Raw genomic sequence first — 18,535 nt, 5'->3', positions numbered from 1 at the left:
TTCCCTCCACCCCCTCCCTTGCATCCCACCCCTCCCTCCCCTTCCCTTACATGGCACCCCTCCCCCTCCCTCTGCTAGGGTGGGTGGGCCATGTCAAGATGCCGGGCCCCCTCCCCCTCCCTTGCACACCACCCCTCCCTCCCCTTCCCTTGCATGGTGCTTCTCCCCCTCCCTCCACCCCCTCCCTTGCATGCCACCCCTCCCTCCCCTTCCCTTGCATGGCGCCCCTCCCCCCACCCCCTCCCTCCGCTAGGGTGGGTGGGCCATGTCCAGATGCCAGGCCCCCTCCCCTTCCCTATTGGCTGCTGGGAAAGCGGGTGTGTTACCTGAGCCTAAGTCCAAAGGGAAACATCATCACAAAGGTAATGCTTATAACACAGGTCAGTGGCAAAACAGGGTTACAGTGGTGGCCAGCCGGATATCTTTTGGGCCAGGGATCCTCCTTTTCTTTTCCACCTTTGGGTCTCTTGTTATTTATGAGACCCGTTCTCCCCCCCCCCCCCTTGGAGGGTTTTAATGAGTGTTAATGCAGACATTGTTTTGTTACTGCTCGCTGCTTTTAAATTGTTTTAATGTATTTAAGGGTTATTGTATATATGTGTTTATGTTGTTCACCGCCCAGCGCCCTCCGGGGGTAGGGCGGTATACAAGACCCAATAATAAATAAAAATAAATAAAAATTGTACGAGGACTCACAGCTAAATTCATGAACTGCCTCTTCTGAATGTGGTGGACTGTGAATGGAATCTGCTCATGCTCATGGATCTTTAACCTTTCCCAGTAGTACCTGTGATCCCTGAAAAGTTGATTCTGGGGACTGATTTCATGGATTCACATGGATTCACAGAGATAAAGAGGTGTCAATAAAACTGGCCCATCTTACTCTTCTGCCAGCGTAGCAGAGCCTTTGTTCTTTCAGTGCATTGGATCTAAGGGTACTACTTATTAGTGAAGGGGCACCCAACCTTTTACAGTTCATGGACACTATGGGAATTCTGACAAAGCATGGTGAACAAAACCAGAAAATCGTTGCCACAGGAGGTAGGGCTAATCAGAATATGTCTGTCACAGAAGTGTCATGAATTTCAGTAGCAGTTAGCCATCACTGATTCCTTTATAAATCAGTGGAACACACACATCAGTAATCATGACCCCATCTCGTTATTTTGCTGGGATTGTGCCTTATGTGTTCTGACATCCTTCTTGCATCATGTAAAAATGAATTTATTGTTTAAACATACTTTTACATATTCACAAAAACGTGTATATGTTGAATTAACCAAGAAGTTCTTACCAGGCAGCATCTGTCTTCACTGTGTTGACATTTAACACACTTATGCAAGAGGAAAGGGGAAGAATGCTTCTTTCTGTAAACCCTTCTGTTATAAACCCAGCCATCTTGCATCCTTTTTTTAAAAAAAAATGAATATGTACATATGAAGTCATCTATAATTTACTGAATATTCCAGAAAAAGCTAAAAAGCTAATTGGAAGAAAGAAATAGGCGACCGCCTCTCTCTTTCACCTCAAGTATCATCCACCCAAAATTTTTAAATGTCAAAATTTTTCTGTGCAGATTAGGCTATTTTGTGGCATTTTATCTTAGACAAAACTTTTTTGGGGAATCCCTCATTAATAATCAGTTATAATTGCCCCCTTTTCCACATGTCTGCTCATAACAAAGCATTCACTCTGAGCCATCTTCACTGACTTAGTAGAAATAATATCCCCTGTGTCAAACTAGACAATCTGGTCAAGTTGTGGAAATATTTAATTGAAATTAGTGTCTGTTCACACCCAGGAAGTTTTTCAGAAGAGCAGCTCATTGGCAGATTGTTAATGAAAAATGCTTCATGGACAGACACCAGTATTAAACATTTAGTCATAACAAGAGTTACAGGCAGTTTCTTAATAATGTGTGCCCACATTTCTAGACCTTTTATGTGAGTACTGATTGTTTCTAAATAAGGGTGTGTTTTTTCAAGGAGGATATATACTGTAAAGGATTTGTGTTAACAAAGATACAAGGTGGTTTGGTTTGTCAGTAAGGGCCTAAATGGATTCTTAGTACATATTTTGTAGGTAGGTAGTAGGTTGGAGGCATTGCTCCACAGGTAATGCCCCATTTGGTGCCGATGTTGTTCATGGGTTGGAGGCATTGCTCCACAGGTAAACCAGTTTCCTTCAAGAGCAAACACACTCATTGGCAAAGTGCAGTGTTTCTTCCATTCAGCTGACCTAGGGAGGAACCCCCCCCCCCTTCTCCAAAGGTGTAGCTGAGAGTAGGAAGTCTGCAAATTTCTCAGCAAGTATTTTTTGACTGGGCCACTGATTTTTCCAGCATAAGTCAGCACCAACAAATGGGGGCGTTTGCAGCTGAAACGGCCCAGGGAACTGACTAAAGCCAGCCCTGCCCACAGGAATGCCCCATTTGGTGCCGATGTGGGTTCCTGTGCTGAAGTAGCATTGGAGCCATTGTGGCCCCAACGCCCAGACACTGCACTGTCACATGGCTCCCTGGGGTTAGCATATGTGCCTCTCCACTGGCGTGAATGTCCCATATGCTGGGCCAAGGGACATTGTCACTGGGGTCGTGCCATCTCCTGAGCAGTTTTGCACCCTCCCCCCTAAGGATTACACAAATGGTTTGTTCTGTTTATTCAGACCAACCAGGAGCTACTGCTGAACCAGTTTGCATTGGGTTTTTCCAAAACTATTGATAACCATTAGTTCCACTCAGGATTACTTAAACACAGCATTTATTAATGGCTGATTTATGTTATTTATGGGTGATCAAATTGTCTATTTAAACTGGGGGTCTCCAGTGTGGTGCCTATGGGTGCCATGGCATCCTCTGACATCCTACCTGGCCTCTACCAATTTTTTTCAGAAAGTGGATGGGACAAAGTTGGACTCTCGTGTAGCATGACTTCCGATCGGGCAATGGAAATCTAATGCAGATTCAAATAATGTTGCTTCAGCATCAGCTGCCACTACAGAGTTGGTTTTCTTCTCTCACACTCCTCTTTCCAACGGCATTTTTAAAATTACCCTTCTTCCCTGCACTTGGGCTTCTTGTAGGTGGTGGCCTGGCTCTGCTTCCTGCGGTAGCCAGTTTGTGGATGCTCCACCTCCTGCAGCAGTCATTTTGTGACTGCACCTATCATCCTGTGTCAGAGTTCTAAAGATACTTGCAGGTCCCCTGATTTGAAACAACTGTCTGCTGAGCGAAGCAATTATAAAGTAAAATGAAGGGCGTTTAGTAGAAATCAGTCAATGTGCAAGAAAATGCATGCATGAAAAGCCAATTGCTCTGTTCTGCATGGTAAGTTATATGTGAAACAACTAGCGAAATACCAGGAAACAGATCAATGAATTATTGAACCAATTATTACAAAATCAAGCAAGCAGGACACGAGCCAAATTGATGGGTATTAAAACATCCCTAGTTGAGAGCCTGTAATTGTGCTGTGGTTATAATGCTGGAATCGGTTCATAGTCCACTTATTCATTTAGTTTACTGGGTGACCTTGGGTTCTTGTGCAGATGAAATGGAGTAGAGGAGACTTACTATACTACTAGTTGCTATATTGAGCACTTTAGACAAGAGCAGGCCTTTTGGGAGATAGTTGTGTCCATAGTGTTCTAGTCTACAGAGATGGCTATTATATTTAAGGAGCACAGTTTTAATTATTTGTGTGCCACTTAAATGAAACTGCAAGCACCATTAAAACGATCGGATGATCCACACTAATGGGACATGGACATTTCTGCATAAAGCCCTGCCGTGCACACAACACCCATATACTCAGGTTTTTCTACGCATAGGCATTTAAAGAAATACTCTGAACCTAAATGAACTACAGAAAAATAGATCTCATTGAAGTCAATGTAACATCTTTCATTTCTTTACTACGTTTATTGTCTACCTGTCTTTTTGAGATTCAAGGCTAATTATAGAATTATGAAAAAAAATGTAATAAAATCCAGAAAAGTGCAGGAGTCAACAATGCAGTAAAACTGAATTATACCGCTAGAAAAGAGCTAAATAAAACAGTATAATACACTGTGCAATAAAACAGGGTTACGCCACTAGAAAAGAATGAAATAAAATTGAATGTATGTATGTGAATATAGGAAAGGGGTTATCTGGGTTTTAATGCGTTGTTTTTAAATTGATTTTAATTGCACCTTGTAAGCTTCATTGAGCCATGGTGAAAGACAAGGTACTAATATTTTAATAAAATAAATAAAATCCAATAAACTGGCTTCGATAATACATAAAATCCATTAAATGGTGCTGTAAGAGGAGGAAGAGAAATCAACCCATTTCTTTACAATTAAAATTATATTGTCATATAAAAACTGCCCTGCACCGTTCTGTTTTACCACATTCCACAATACTTAAAAGCCCTGTTCACATGTTACAGTGAATATATGTTTGTGAGAAAGAGCCAAGTGTGTGCACTTTACAAAATGAAGCCAAGGACTAGAATCTGAACAGATGTGGAATTGCATGTTTAGGCAATATATGCATCAAATGTAATATGAGAATTGTAAAGGAAAATCAAATATAAACTGTGCAATGATGATATGTTCCCTGTAACTTAGAACAGAGTTTTTAAATAAAACATTTTCAAGATCAGCATTTAAGGCTTTGGTTAAGAATGGTAGGTCTGAGCTAGAGCTGTCGCAGATTCTTCAGTAAGTTCTTCACTTACATTTCTTGCATAAAATACATGCTGGATATTTGACTTTTTAAATTCAGTATTTCAGTTTTTACAGTATTGAGTAGTATTTGTAGTTGGCATGCAGTAGCATGTTTATTTGGTGGTGAAAATTTCGTTGCAAAACACTAAATTACTTGTCACCTATCAGTCAGTCTGAAGTATTAAATATTGTTGTGTGACAATGGCATGCAATTTAGTATTTCGTGGTATATTCTCTGGCAGCAAGCAGCAGTATTTAGCAGTATGTGGTAGCTGAAATACAATTATTGTTGGCCCTATGACAGCATTTATTATTTCTATGTCAGTTAAATGGAACGACTTTGCAAGTCCTGTTGAAATGAACAGATGATTCACAATAACAGGACATGGTAGTTTGAACATAAAGCCATGCAGTGCACAGAAATCCTGGTGATGACAAAATTAACACAAAGGCAGCTGAAATAGCCTAAAATCTAACGTCTAAAGCATTCAAAGTTTAGTTTATGGGAAATCAAATAAAAAACTATGTAAATATGAACATTCAACTTCTTTCATATATTCTGGCACTTTGGGGTAGTGGCTATATAGTATCTTCTAAGTTGATGGAATATGTGAACACTTGGAATCATTTTTAAAACCGTTAGATGTTAACTTTGTATGGGCTAACTTGACGGGGGGAGGGGAGGCTATAAACTACAAGGCTTAGTTGTAGTAATGTTCGCTTTGTCCCTTAGCAATTAACATGGGAAAGCTGATCCATTGAGAGAGAGAGAGAAAGAGAGAGAGAGAGAGAGAGAGAGAGAGAGAGAGAGAGAGAGAGAGAGAGAACAGTAAAAAGTGTCATATTATACATTTACTTACTTTAGTTGTAGCCTACCTTTCTTCCAGCAGGAACATTGTGTAGGGCAGGTTAGGCTGAGTGTGACTAGCATTAGGTCACCCAGCAAACTTCCATGGCAGTGTGGGGTTTTGAATCTGGATTTTCCAGATCATAGTTCAACATTTTAACCCTTACACCTCACTCATGTAAACCCAGCTGTCTGCTCACCTCTTAAGCTACACTATCATGTATCACCTCTTAAGCTACACTATCCTCTTTCTAAAGGAACAATTTCAAGGACTTTTGAACCTTTTCCGGGTAGTAGCTGCAGCTTGGTGTTGAGGAAGACACTCCTATACAGGTCTACTTAGAATCTTACTCAGGTATGTTCAATGGGCTTACTCCTGGGGAAATGTCCTTAGGATCCAACTGTTAGTCAATTGAATGGAAGCCTTGTAACACAAGAGTTCCACTAGCTTTTACTTTGTTATATTTTAGCTGGGGGGTTTTCCCCCCAAATCCGATCTCTTCCACTCTTGAGAAATAGAGTGAATGAACAGTTCACTGCTTAAGGAAAGATGATTGCTCCAAGCAAAATGATGCTTCGCATCACCTGTGCTGGGAAAAGTCATCGAGTGCTGTCTATGTGGGCCATCCTCTGCTTCTGTGAGGTTCTTGCCTTGTGGGATTCTCCATGGAGGCAAGTCTTATGCGATAAGCTAAAGAAAACCAGGAGTTTATTAAATATAAAATTCTGCTTTCTCTGCCTTTTTCAAGCTGCCAGAATCTCAGTAGCTCCATTATCGCTGACTGTCTCCGCACCGTCCTTTTCATGCTTGAGGTGGGGCATCCTGCAAGCATCTGCTTCCCTTGTTTTCTGCTTGATTGCTTCTCTGTTTAGACACCATCAACCTACATCCTACATACTAATTACCAACTTTTTCTTCCAAAGAGTTTGATTCATTGTGGCATATTTTCCCATGTGAAACTGAATGTGGTTACTTTGAAAAGCATCTTAATGGATTTGAGAGGTACTTTCATGGTCTGACTGGTGCAGATGCAGTTCTCAGACCAATGGAACTATTTTAACATAAAATCAGTACCATCAGAAATCTCAGGTTTTTTTTAATTCTACGATTTGCATAAAGATTGTTTTTCAGATCTACAAACATATTGTTTATTATTGTTCATAAAACATATCTACAGTATATTCAGATAAAATGTGTTATGATTTGCAGATTTTGTAAAAAAATTGGTGCGTATTTCTCACTATGTATTTATCCCATTTTTTTCTCCAAGTAGATCAGCTCTCCTTGTCCTAATTTAACAATTAGGAGGTGGCGTGCCCCCATGCTGGCATTAATGCCACTTATTCCAGTGTAAAGGGCTGCCCAATCTCCCCGATTTATTTAGATTACACTACTTGCTGGACAATCCTGATCCTTCTCTCTGTATAATAGTGGCAGACTTTCAGGGAGAGAGAAAGGAGACAGCACTGTGCTCTTCCTTGACATCTGTATCCCACCAGAGCCAGCATGGCAAACATGACTGATGCCAGGCTTCTTCACTCCGGACTTACTATGTCTCAGCTAGCATAGAGTGAAAGCAGACACTGCTGTACCTATGGTCTTCCTTACCAGCCTAGGAACAGTGTGGTGCATCTGGTGAGGACGATTGGCGATGTCATGGTTCCTCCTCACCAGCTGCACCACACCCATATTGACAGGACCAAGTGAGGTGGAGCTGTGCCCATGGACCTCTTCAGCAGCTGCATCACACTAGCACTTCACAGGGCAGTGCCAGGAGTTACTATCCCTGTGCTCCTCTGTGTTGGCCTGGGCAAGGAAGAGCATCCCAGCTGTGTCTGATGCCAGTTACACTTATCCTCCCTTCTCCCATTGTGAAATTGGGCAACACCATGGGCCTTGGGAATTTCACCCAATAAAATGAATAGCCAAAACACCATTTTCCATTTTTCTCCCCAATGGGCAAACAACATGGCTTACAACATCATTCTCCTTTCTTCTATTTTGTCCTCACAACTTTCCCATGAGGTAGGTTAGTTTAGAAGAGAGAGAGTAACTGACCCAGGGTCACCTAGCGAGATTTCATGGCAGAGTGGGGATACAAACCTGATGCGATGATGTTTATTCGAACGTCTCAGCAGCCGTATATATTGTGGCAATTTTTGTTAAGGTTAATCTTTCAGGCTCCTGTGCTCTCTTTCCTGTCCATGACAGCAGGGTAAAAGTCATTTTAACGTGAAGAGGTGCAATGTTTACTTGAAACAGAATCTTCCTGACCCTGTGAAATAGAAAACACTGATGTGTAGCCCTTTTCTGTTCAGTGAGAGGTACAGAGGAAGGAATGCATGAACTTGATCTCTGTCTAGGTATAACCCCATGGGTGATATTAATTTCTGATCGAGTCTTTAATGCACTGTTTCTTTACTGTCTCTGGGCAGAATGCTTCATAAGGTTACCTGCTCTGTGTGTTCATGATGCTAGAAATGTGGTTATGTTTGTTGCAAAGTGGAATGCTTTGCAAATAAATGATTGATACTATTGCTAATCATCTGACCAGACCTGTGCAGTTTCCGGATTGCAATGTGAAGAAACATAGTAATAGCGCAGTTTGCATACACCTTTCCTAATCCGTGTGTGTGTGCGCGCGCGTGTGTGTAAAGTGCTACACATATAAAAACCTTGCTTTTATTGATGCATGAGAAATGGACATGTATTTCCAAGCATTTTAGTACTTTTTAAAAGGGGCTGTCACATTGTGAAAAGTGCAGGCTGCACAAACAACATGATGTGTTTTCTACCATGAATCATATGATAATCTATAGAGTATATATTTTCCTAGGCAGGGCTATTCTTTTCCTTCCTTGCTGTAGAAGAGTTATAAAATGATATTTTTTGTTTTGCAGGCCCTCCATCTGCTCCCCAGAACCTGATTTCCAATGTCAATGAAACATCAGTCAACCTGGAATGGAGCCCTCCTCAGAACAAAGGTGGCCGTGAAGACATTTCCTACAATGTGGTATGCAAGAGATGTGGGGCCAGCAATCTAAATCGCTGTCGGTCTTGTGGTAGTGGTGTACACTTCAGCCCTCAGCAGAATGGCTTGAAAACCACCAAAGTTTCCATTACTGATCTTTTGGCACATACTAATTACACCTTTGAAATCTGGGCTGTGAACGGAGTATCCAAGCAAAATCCAACTCCTGACCAGGCTGTGTCTGTCACTGTGACAACTAACCAAGCAGGTAAACATTTATGCATGTTTTTTTTTCTTTCTCTCTTCCTCCTCACCCTTTTTCTCACACTTGTACAGCTAAATGATTATTTATTTGAGTGTTTTCACCAGTACTTAACATGAAATTAAGTTTTAAGAAGACACTGCTGACAATTACAACAGCTGTGGCCCTTTCAGATGGACTTGTATTTTGTGCACTAAACCAAGAAAATATCCAAACTCATTTCTACATAGGAACCATTACTTTTGATAACAGCTTGCTTGAGTAGAAGTTGGGCAGTCTCATCCAAACCTGGATGCAGCAGGACATGGCGCCGGTGTGGTGATGCCCCCCCCCCCCATCATCAATACGACATTCCAGAAGTGCAGGGAGCTCAGGAAAGCACCCAAACTCCCCTACTGTTGGAATGGCCCAGTGTGCTGTGGAACCAATCCTAAACTCTGGGAGGAAGCCTACTAATGTTGGCTCTGCCCCCAGGAATGCCCTGACCTGCTTATGCTGGCATCTGAATAGAACACCAGCACAGCCCTGCCACGGCCCAAATTTCTGGGTCTTGTGGTGGTGGGGCTGCGGAATTTGTGGCTGCTTGCGTGTCTGCTCCCTCTGCTGGAGTAAGTGCCCTAGGGAGGGCGAATGCTGTGGCACAAGGCCCGCTGCTCCTTAGAATTCTTTCCGCCCCCTCCCACTTTGGATGGGGCTCTTAATTTTTGAGCCTCAGAGTTGCTCAGTCAAAATCCCTTCCTCTTTTTCACACCATATAGACAAGTAGTTAAGTTTGGAACTGACTGAGCTCTAGAGAGTACAGAATATGGACAGATTAGTATTAGCACTTCCACAGAATCTAGAACTGCAATATTATTTGGCTTTTAATGTGAGCTTCTAAATAGTGGAAGGCATTCAGACAGCATATAGTACTACAGTCATGGGAGGCAGGGAAGTGTGCACAAACTCAGTTTGTTGCTATGTTGATGTGCACATTTCAGTCCTACTTCTGCCCTTCATGTACCAAAAATGCCAGTTCACAGAGATCAGTTCACCTGAAGAAAATGGTTGCTTTGAATGTGGCATCTAAGGCATTATACTTTACTGATGTCCCTCCCCAAATCCCGCCCTTCTCAGGCTCCACTTCCCAAATCTCCAGATATATCCCAATTCAGAGCTGGCAATCCTATGAGGAGGTAGGAGCAAGGCATAAACAGAAGCCTGACAGCAAACTTTGTTTGTGCAAAGTTATCTATGATGTCTGTTAATTTTGGGTAGTAGCTCCAGGTTCCACAGAAGGAGAAACCTTAAGTGGCATTATAGATAGCAGTCCATATCTTTCAGGGTCACCATCTATTATTCCTACCTTATGTAATGGAAGACAGTCCAATTCATCTAAATAAGCATTCCCCATTAAATAGCAGCAATCTTCTCTCCTTAGGCAACTCATATGGAAAATAGCTTCTCTTTTAGAAATATCTATAGCTAAGAGAATACCTGCCCAGGGCTTTCATCTTCTCCCAGTCCAGTGTTGTAATACTCAGTTGGTATTTTTAAAGAGATCGCAAAAGCATTCTATAGCTTAAGGGAAATCCGGGGAAGGCTGAACTGAGGGTTCTGCAGAGGATGCAGCCAATGGTAGCCCTACTTAGGTCACTGGCTGCCAGGGTCTTCTCTGGTCTGGCTGCATATGGATAAGCCGGATAGGATTCTCATGGTGATTGTGGAAGAAGGGCTGTGCATGTGTGTTCATGAAAAAGGCAGGTTAAAGAAGGCAGAAAGTAGTATAGTCTGTGATACATTTACAGAATTTGTAAAAGTGAAGAGGATCTTAATTCAGCCATCTCTGCTGAATCTGCAACCTGTGTTTTATTTACTTGAGTAGTTGGCACTACCTTTATTGAAATAAAAACAGTACTGTACTGGTATAAACAGTACTTTTGTGAATTTGAGTGGTTTCTATTTTCAAGACAGTTTTTATCAACATACTGAGAACAATTTAGCGTATTCACTTTAGGAAAAACACATATGTAACCTTTTCGCATTTCAAGCAGTACAAGGGAATGTTTAAGTGAAAATATGCAAATGAATCTTTTGTAACTGAAAGTGATGTTGAATACATTACCGTTTGTAATAAGATTTGTGCCTGGGTTTATAAGTAGTATTCAAATAAAGCTTTAAAGCAGGTATGATGATTTTCTTTTTTAAAATGTGTATCTTAGAGAATGGTGTGAAAAATATTAGTCTTACCAAATACCATTCAATTCAGCTTGATATGATTTCATTAAGAAGCAGCACTGTAGTAATTTTTCTAATATAAAGAGAGATGGGGCATTTGGTGAAAATTAGCTTAATATAGTGGTTTCACTGCAATAATGGGGCTTATTGGTGGTGTTCTCATAACACCAGTGCTTGAATCACTGGTCTCTGTCAGCAGAGGAGAGGATGTTTGCCTAAGTATACTTCTGAGGAATTCCGGTAAAAGATATGTGTGTATGACACAGCCAAAGTTAAGCTCTTTTTAGACCTTTGGTAGGGGGAGTTCAGCACATGCTTAAATATCTCTCCCTGACATTTGTGGAGCTGAAAATGACTTATCTTTGGCTAGAATATGTCAGTTTTTCCCAAAGAATTATCCAGAAACAAAAGCCTAACTTATAACAGAAAATAGAAAGGCAATTCTTGTGTCATCTTTAGAGGCTGCTTCCAGCGAGAAACCTTACTCAGTGTATTTCTGAGCAGGTTGAAACTTTGAGGCTCTCCCCGTGCCCAGATAATTCAGTAAAGAAATTCTGTGGTTAGCAGAGAATCTTTGCTTACCGAAGGGAACAACATCAGGAGTGTTTTGTGTGTTTACAATTTATACACAAGGATAACTATTTGAACAGTTTTAGTCTTCAATATGACAATTGTAATTGTTCTGTATATGTTATGTGTGGGCACACAGTGAAGTTTGGGCACTTATTTCGGTAGTAAAACAAAAAGATCTCACAGGGGAATGAGGCTACATGAAAAGAACTCACAGAATGGTATTGATTTAAAATAGAAATGGCTCTATCTTCTTTCAATTTGTAGTGAAAAGAATATTGCTGCTTTCTGAGGGTTTTATTCTTTTTTGGCATAGTTATCGGAGTTGAGGATGGTGGGGCTAAAGCAGACATATTCAGAGCACTTGGTCATTTGTAAGAATTTAAGCTTAACGTTGCATTAAATCAGCCACCACAGCAAAATGAGTAGAGGAAATGCCAATTAGAATGGGGATGCCCTATAAATAACTATTCTTTTCCCCTTCATCTTGCTGTGGATATTTTTTAAATTGTTGCCATGCTCAGCCATGGATCTTCTGTGTGAAGATGTCTCTCTCTGCTTGATTGATACTCTTTCCTGCAGTGTGTCTCTTTGCATGCCACAAATCTCTTTTGTTGCACAGGGACTGTAAAGTATAATAAACTGCTCCCCCCCTCCCAATATTACTTTGTTTTAAATCTCTTTTGATCTTTAAGTGCCTTCATTATATAGAAGCTTCCCTTCCATTCTCAGAAAACTGGTGTTGTTATCTGTGTCAAGAGTGTTAGAAATGAGCATTTCTTTTTAAGACCTTTTTTAAAAATTGTGTTTGGTTTCACAAGCAACAGTCTTATACAACAAAGTAGTATGCAAAGAACACCCCTATTAGATTTTCAAGATGATCCTCTGGGATGATCCTCTGCAGGTTTTGCATTTCAGGTTTTTTGAGATATATATATATGTGTGTGTTTATAAAATGTTTTTAGAATTTTTAAAAAGACAAACATAACCAACAACTAAGAACCTACATATAAACCACATTTTGAAAGGGAGGGCTTTTTTATTCCCTCTGCACCAAATATAAACACAATTAGAGATTTACCACTTGGATCCTTCCTGCAATTATAACATTATAACAGCCCTTGACAGTGACAGAAGTTGCACAAGGCAATCTAAAACATCAAATGGCCTTTAGCTTGATTCCAGGTCTTACAGCAGAAGCTGCCAAATGCTACAGGGCTGGCAGACTTTCAGTTAAACTACCATCTTATTCTACACATATTCTGATTAGTCCAAAAACACATATTCAGGCATACAAATCCATGAAATAAAAATTTCAAGTGAAATAAAATTTCTTAGGACCATTTCTTTTCAGTGGCTGCAAGAATGCATTTACATTTTCTCATAAAAATAAGATTGACTATACCATTCATTATCTGGTCTACCAGAAGGGCAACTTATGTACATGCCAGCCACTGAAGAAGTTCTCTGCTTATTTGTCCAATAATGCATAGTTATCCAGATTTGCAAAGAGACTTTCTTATCTCCAAATGTCCCGTGTGTCTATGTACATTATGTTCTTGTGAATATTTGGCTGTTTCATCAGATAACTTTATGTTAGCTTTATACTAAAATAGCTAGAATAATCTGTCCTTTCTTTCCCGAAAGAAAAAAAAAATTTCACTCACAGGTCAGAAAACCTTTTCCCCTCTTCCCCCTCATACACTTGTTTAAGTTTGTGCTGCTGAGTGAGTGTTTGGCTTACTTTGTGTGAGGAAATTGGTGACAGGAAAATAAGTCAAAATAATGAGTATTATTGTTACGTTCTCAAAGCGGTAAGTGCCAAGGTCATTCTTATTTCTGGTGGGACGGAGATCTAAAGATCAAGCACATGTCCCCTGAGAATTCTGTCTCCTGTACTCTCAACATTCTGCTGGAAGTTACGTTACTTAATTAGAATGCAGTTGTACAATGTTATGAACTGCTGTTTAACTCGCCAACTGGCATAAGAAGAGAAAGACAGTTGCCTGGAAAAAAATATTTTAGTGAATTGACAGAAATTATGAATAAGATGTCCAGCGACAGGACACGCCTCTAGCTTTCAGGGGCAACTCAACTTGGGTGAGACAAGGCATACCCAACTGGCAGCTGCAGCAGCCAGGACAGGACATGCCTAGGACAGGCCGAATGGGGTGGCACATTCTGGTTTTAGTAACTGAGTTTTACAGTCAAGTGGAGTCAGTAAAACCACCAATCGCTGCTTAAGGAAAGGTGAAGCAACAAGGTAGTTCAGCTCTCTCCCCTCTCCAGTCTGAGGCCTTGCGGGTCCTGCACTGCAGGCAAGACCATGGCAGACCGAGGGCACATAAAATGACTTGATCCAAATGAAGACCCTGTGCACAGTATAGGAAGCTGTCTGTCTACCTAATTTTTTCCAACCTTCTCTCCAAAGATCTTCAGGCAGTGTACATGGGCCTTGTCTTAACAACCACCTTGTGAAGAAAGTTAGGCTGAGCGGTTGTCAAATCTCATTCCGTGAACTTAATAGCTTCTATGTGTATATATCACAAAAGTCCAAAGTGCTGACCAATGGGAGACAATAGAGTGAGAAAGGAGGTAATTTTATTTCTTACGAATGTATCCCTTTGACTTTTTGTGTTACCTTTTGTGACTAAGGCCGTTTCTTGGGCCCTGGGAGCAGCAGTGCTCATGACACTGGCGCTGGCCTAGGGCCGTTCACAAAGTTGTGCACTTGCGGCCCTCTGCAAGAGGCACGCCGCTTTTATTTTTAAAACTTACCCCTTCTTTCTGCATCGCTTTGTCAGGACGAGGGGACACGCCCCCATGGCCCTGGCAACGCCCCGGGGGCCAGAGGACAGGAGGTGTGTCCCCTCATCCCCATGGAGCAACGCACGAAAAAGGGGTATGTTTTAATAACAAAAACGGATGGTCAAAAAAGGCGCTTTCCACCCTGTGCCGTTTGCTCGGTGCTGGATGGAAGCTGGCGTTTTCCAAAAGAATCTGCTCCTATATTTTACATAAGCTCTATTACCAGGGTTTTTTAAAAAAATAAATAAGAATATACTTGAAGCAGTTGCACGTTGTGTTTTAAGCAGCAGAGCCTATTTTTAAAAAATTGACAAAATCTGTCATTGTCTACCTTAGATTTTTGTTTTCATTCTTTTGATGTCTTGATGATTCATAGTATATTGTATGTCCACAGGAATTTTGAAAGCAAAACAAACAAAGGGTTTGGGGAAACCACATAACTTTGAAGTATAAATCTGGTAGGAGATTCAAAGTGTAGAAAAATAATCACAGCACTTGACTAGTTTGAAATACTACTGAAATGAATTGGTAGCTAAAGATATTTTTCATTTGTCCATCACATGTGCTTGGGAAGAGATCTCTCAGGGACCTCAAAGATAAACAGTGCTGATCAGTTGAGAATTCCTTCCCATGGTCAGTTAAATAATGCCTCTGAGAAGATTGTACTGTGGTAGGAAATATGTCCTGTAAGCTGAATTTTTTTTGTTTGTTTTTAGCAACCAACCACATTTTGTGTATTAGACGTGCATTTTGGAGCGTGTGTCTGTGGAATCAAACTAAAAACTTAACAAAATAAAATGGGAAATCTATTATTGGAAAACATAACAATTAGTTAAGTTTTATTGCACAAAGAAATCACACAAACAACAATTGCCTACTTTCTGGCAAAAGCTGTGTACCACCCATTTCCATGAATTTGTATTCAGCCAGAGAATAAGACTCTCAGTCAGCAAGGCAAAGAAAAGGTTTTAAGAAGCCTTAGTAAATCACCAACTTCAGGGTTCAGTGAACATCTTAGGGAAAAGTAGCCTGCCCAGTAGTGACAAGCAGTAATTACAATGTTTAAATACAAGTTTGCTCACATTTTGATATAGATCTGACAGTTTTCTGAGGGAAATGGAATTCATTACTCCTCTGTAGTGAAATAGTATATTTACAAGTATGAATAGCACCAATTATTCCCTTGTCTGTATGTATTAAAAGTAAGATGGTAAATGCTCTGCTTGGTAGTGAAAAGAATAAAACACCTCAGAACAGAGAACAGCTTAACTGGCTGTTAAGTTACTGTGATGATCTGTTTCATGTTTTGGGTAACTCTTTGTCATCTCCCTTGGATGTGATCCATAATGGCTCTCTGAAATACATGTGAAGATCAGGCAAGTTCTTAACTGGACTTGAACAAGTAACCCTGCAACCTTGCAGCTTGCTCTTCGCTGCCCAAACATCCAAGAAAGCGTCTGTATTTTTTAGCCGTTTCTCCCAACTGAGTAAAATTAATTGTTATCTCCTGGGAGCAGCCAGAAAGACACCAGAGTCCAGTCTGCAGTTGAGCAACAATAAAAGGATTCAGAGAACTTTATCAAAGCTTCTATTAACCCCCTGCTGGTGTCCTCAAACAGGATTTCTTTTTCCAAGAGCAAGGGCACAAAAGCTGTGCTACACAACTGCCCCTGTGTGTCCATTCAGAGGTTTTAAATCCGCAGAATTACTAATTAAAATGCCATGCAGTGTAGCACAAATAAACATAGCCTGTTTCTAAGTCTCCGCATTGCTCCACTGACTCATGATTCAAGGAGCGGAGTAGGAAGCTGACCTGATTATACCCATGGATGAGAACACTAACTCAGCCTCTCGTTCCTATATTGAATTGTTAAGCTTTTAGCTGCAGAGGTGAAAGCAAAAAAAGAAGACTGCCAGATACATTTGAATGTCCAGGGATGATGGGACCAGTAAGCTCTTTGTTTAAGCTGTTCGTGTGAGGCAGACCAGTCTTTGCGTACACTTTGGTTCGGAACCTCTATGACCTAAACATCATTTGTGCTGGCGTAGAATTGAGAGAATCATTAATGTTGTTAGTTTTTATAGGTTTGCGCCAGCTTGCAAATAGAGCTGTAGCAATCCGTGGCGGACTGTAATCTAAATGGCAACGTTTCTACGGACATTGTCATGCTGACTGTCCTGGCTCTTTTTACCGAGATCTGTCACACCACATTTACCTCTGTGTGTGAACTGATGTGTAGAGAGAATGACTGTATATGTGTGTGTGGGGTGGTGGTGGTGGTATTATTTATATTTGGTTATGTTGTTTCTCTGTACAGCAATTCTCCAGTGGGCTTTCCCGCTGCCCAAGCAAATCATGCAAATGTATGGTTGCTATCTGCATGCGCTCGAAAGATTTCATGCCGTCTGTTGAGATTAATGTAATCTGCCTTCATTACTAAATTCAAGTGCTGGCATTCCAGGTCTCTGATTTAGTAGCCTGTTTGGTCATTGGAGCACTTGGCTGCAGAGCACTTGGAAGGGAGAAAAAACTCTTAATCACTATCAGACATTTATAGTGTTTTTATACCTCTTTCTTGAATACAGTCTAGAGAGAGGGTGGGAGGAGGGACGTAAACCACAGCCTATGTACATATTTTATGTGTTTTGGACATCACTAGATCAGAACACTCCATATGGAAAAGTCCTGTGGAAAACAAATAACAAAAAAGGCACTTTGCTTTTTTTGGTTTTCATTTCAAGAACATTTCAAGAACATATTTCACTATGGGACACTATTTTAAGGTGTGTGTTTTTAGGAAAGAGAAAAAAGGAGGATTAAAATACATTTGACTGTTTTGCCTTTGTATTCAATTCTGTTGGTTTCATCTGTTCAAGAGTAAAATGCATTTTAAAGGCATTATCGAATTCCTACTATAGCTAGACAGATTTAACCATAAGACATGTGTGTCATATTGATTCATTATGTCTTTATTTATTTAATTTCTAGGCCACCCTTCCTCAGGCAGGCTCAGGGTGTCTTGCAACTGTTTAGAATATATTGAAAGATAACATCAATAAAGCAGTCACTTCTGCACCCCTTAAAATTGGGGGGTAAAATAGTGAACTGAGAGTGCAGGTTCAAATCTACATGAAAACAGAGCCATGTGCACCACTTTGAGATGCTTAAAGGAAGACTAGGAGGAAATATGAGCTAATCTATTTAGAATAGGCAAAAGAAGAGGGGTCTGAAGTCACACACATTATGAAGAATGACGCCTTAATTTATTAAATGTGTTTTGTGCATTGCCAGCACACTTTCAGGAGCATAAACAAGGCAATATTAACATGATTTGCTCAGTCATGTTAAACATGATAACTTTAACATGATTTTCTCAATCATAATTTACTCAATCATTAGCACACTCAGAAAATGCAAGCTTCTGATTTTGACAATTATCGTATATACTTGTGTATAAGTCGACCCGCATATAAGTCGAGGCACCTAATTTTACCACAAAAAACTGGGAAAACTTATTGACTCGCATATAAGTCGAGGGTGAAAATGCAGCAGCTACTGGTAAATTTCAAAAATAAAAATAGATACCAATAAAATTACATCAATTGAGGCATCAGTAGGTTAAATGTTTTTGAATATTTGTTTCAAAGAAAAACAGTAAACTAGCTCTGTAAGTGGAAAAGAGGGTCAACAAAAACAATATGGTCTCAACAATAACTTTAAAAGTACAAAAACCTTAGCTCAATCAGCAACCAAGCTAAAACACAAGATTCAAAACTGGATTTTTAGTCAGGGGAGGAATGTTTATGTTAGCAGTACCAACATTTCAGAGTATCTTTAGGAGACCCTCCTGATGATACTACCCAGGTTTGGTGAAGTTTGGTGTAGGGAGTCCAAAGTTATGGACCCTCAAAATGTTGCCCCATCTACTATTAGCTCCCATTGGAAACAATGGGGGATGGGGCACCCCTTTTGGGGGTCCATAACTTTGGACCCCCTAAACCAAACATCACCAAACGTGGCTGGTATCATCAGGAGAGGCCCTTGAAAAATCCCTGAAATTTTGGTGCTGCTAGCCTAAAAAAATGTGCCTCCTGGAGGTCGACAAAGTAAAAACCCTAAAATATTTTTTTAATACATCTGACTCACGT

At 40.5% G+C, this 18,535-nt stretch overlaps 1 protein-coding gene across 2 annotated transcripts in view; it reads left to right on the top strand.

The window, feature by feature from the left end:
- The window catches only part of EPHA4 (EPH receptor A4), a 178,646-nt gene that overhangs the window by 91,209 nt on the left and 68,902 nt on the right, over window positions 1–18,535 (top strand). For both annotated transcript variants that reach the window (XM_048504923.1, XM_048504924.1), the window contains one exon: window positions 8,459–8,797. In XM_048504923.1, the coding sequence (XP_048360880.1) occupies window positions 8,459–8,797 (339 nt within the window). The remainder of the gene's footprint in view (window positions 1–8,458; window positions 8,798–18,535) is intronic.

The sequence above is a fragment of the Sphaerodactylus townsendi genome, linkage group LG08 (assembly GCF_021028975.2).
Source record: "Sphaerodactylus townsendi isolate TG3544 linkage group LG08, MPM_Stown_v2.3, whole genome shotgun sequence".
NCBI lineage: Eukaryota > Metazoa > Chordata > Lepidosauria > Squamata > Sphaerodactylidae > Sphaerodactylus > Sphaerodactylus townsendi.
This window is presented reverse-complemented; position numbering and strand designations above follow the sequence as displayed.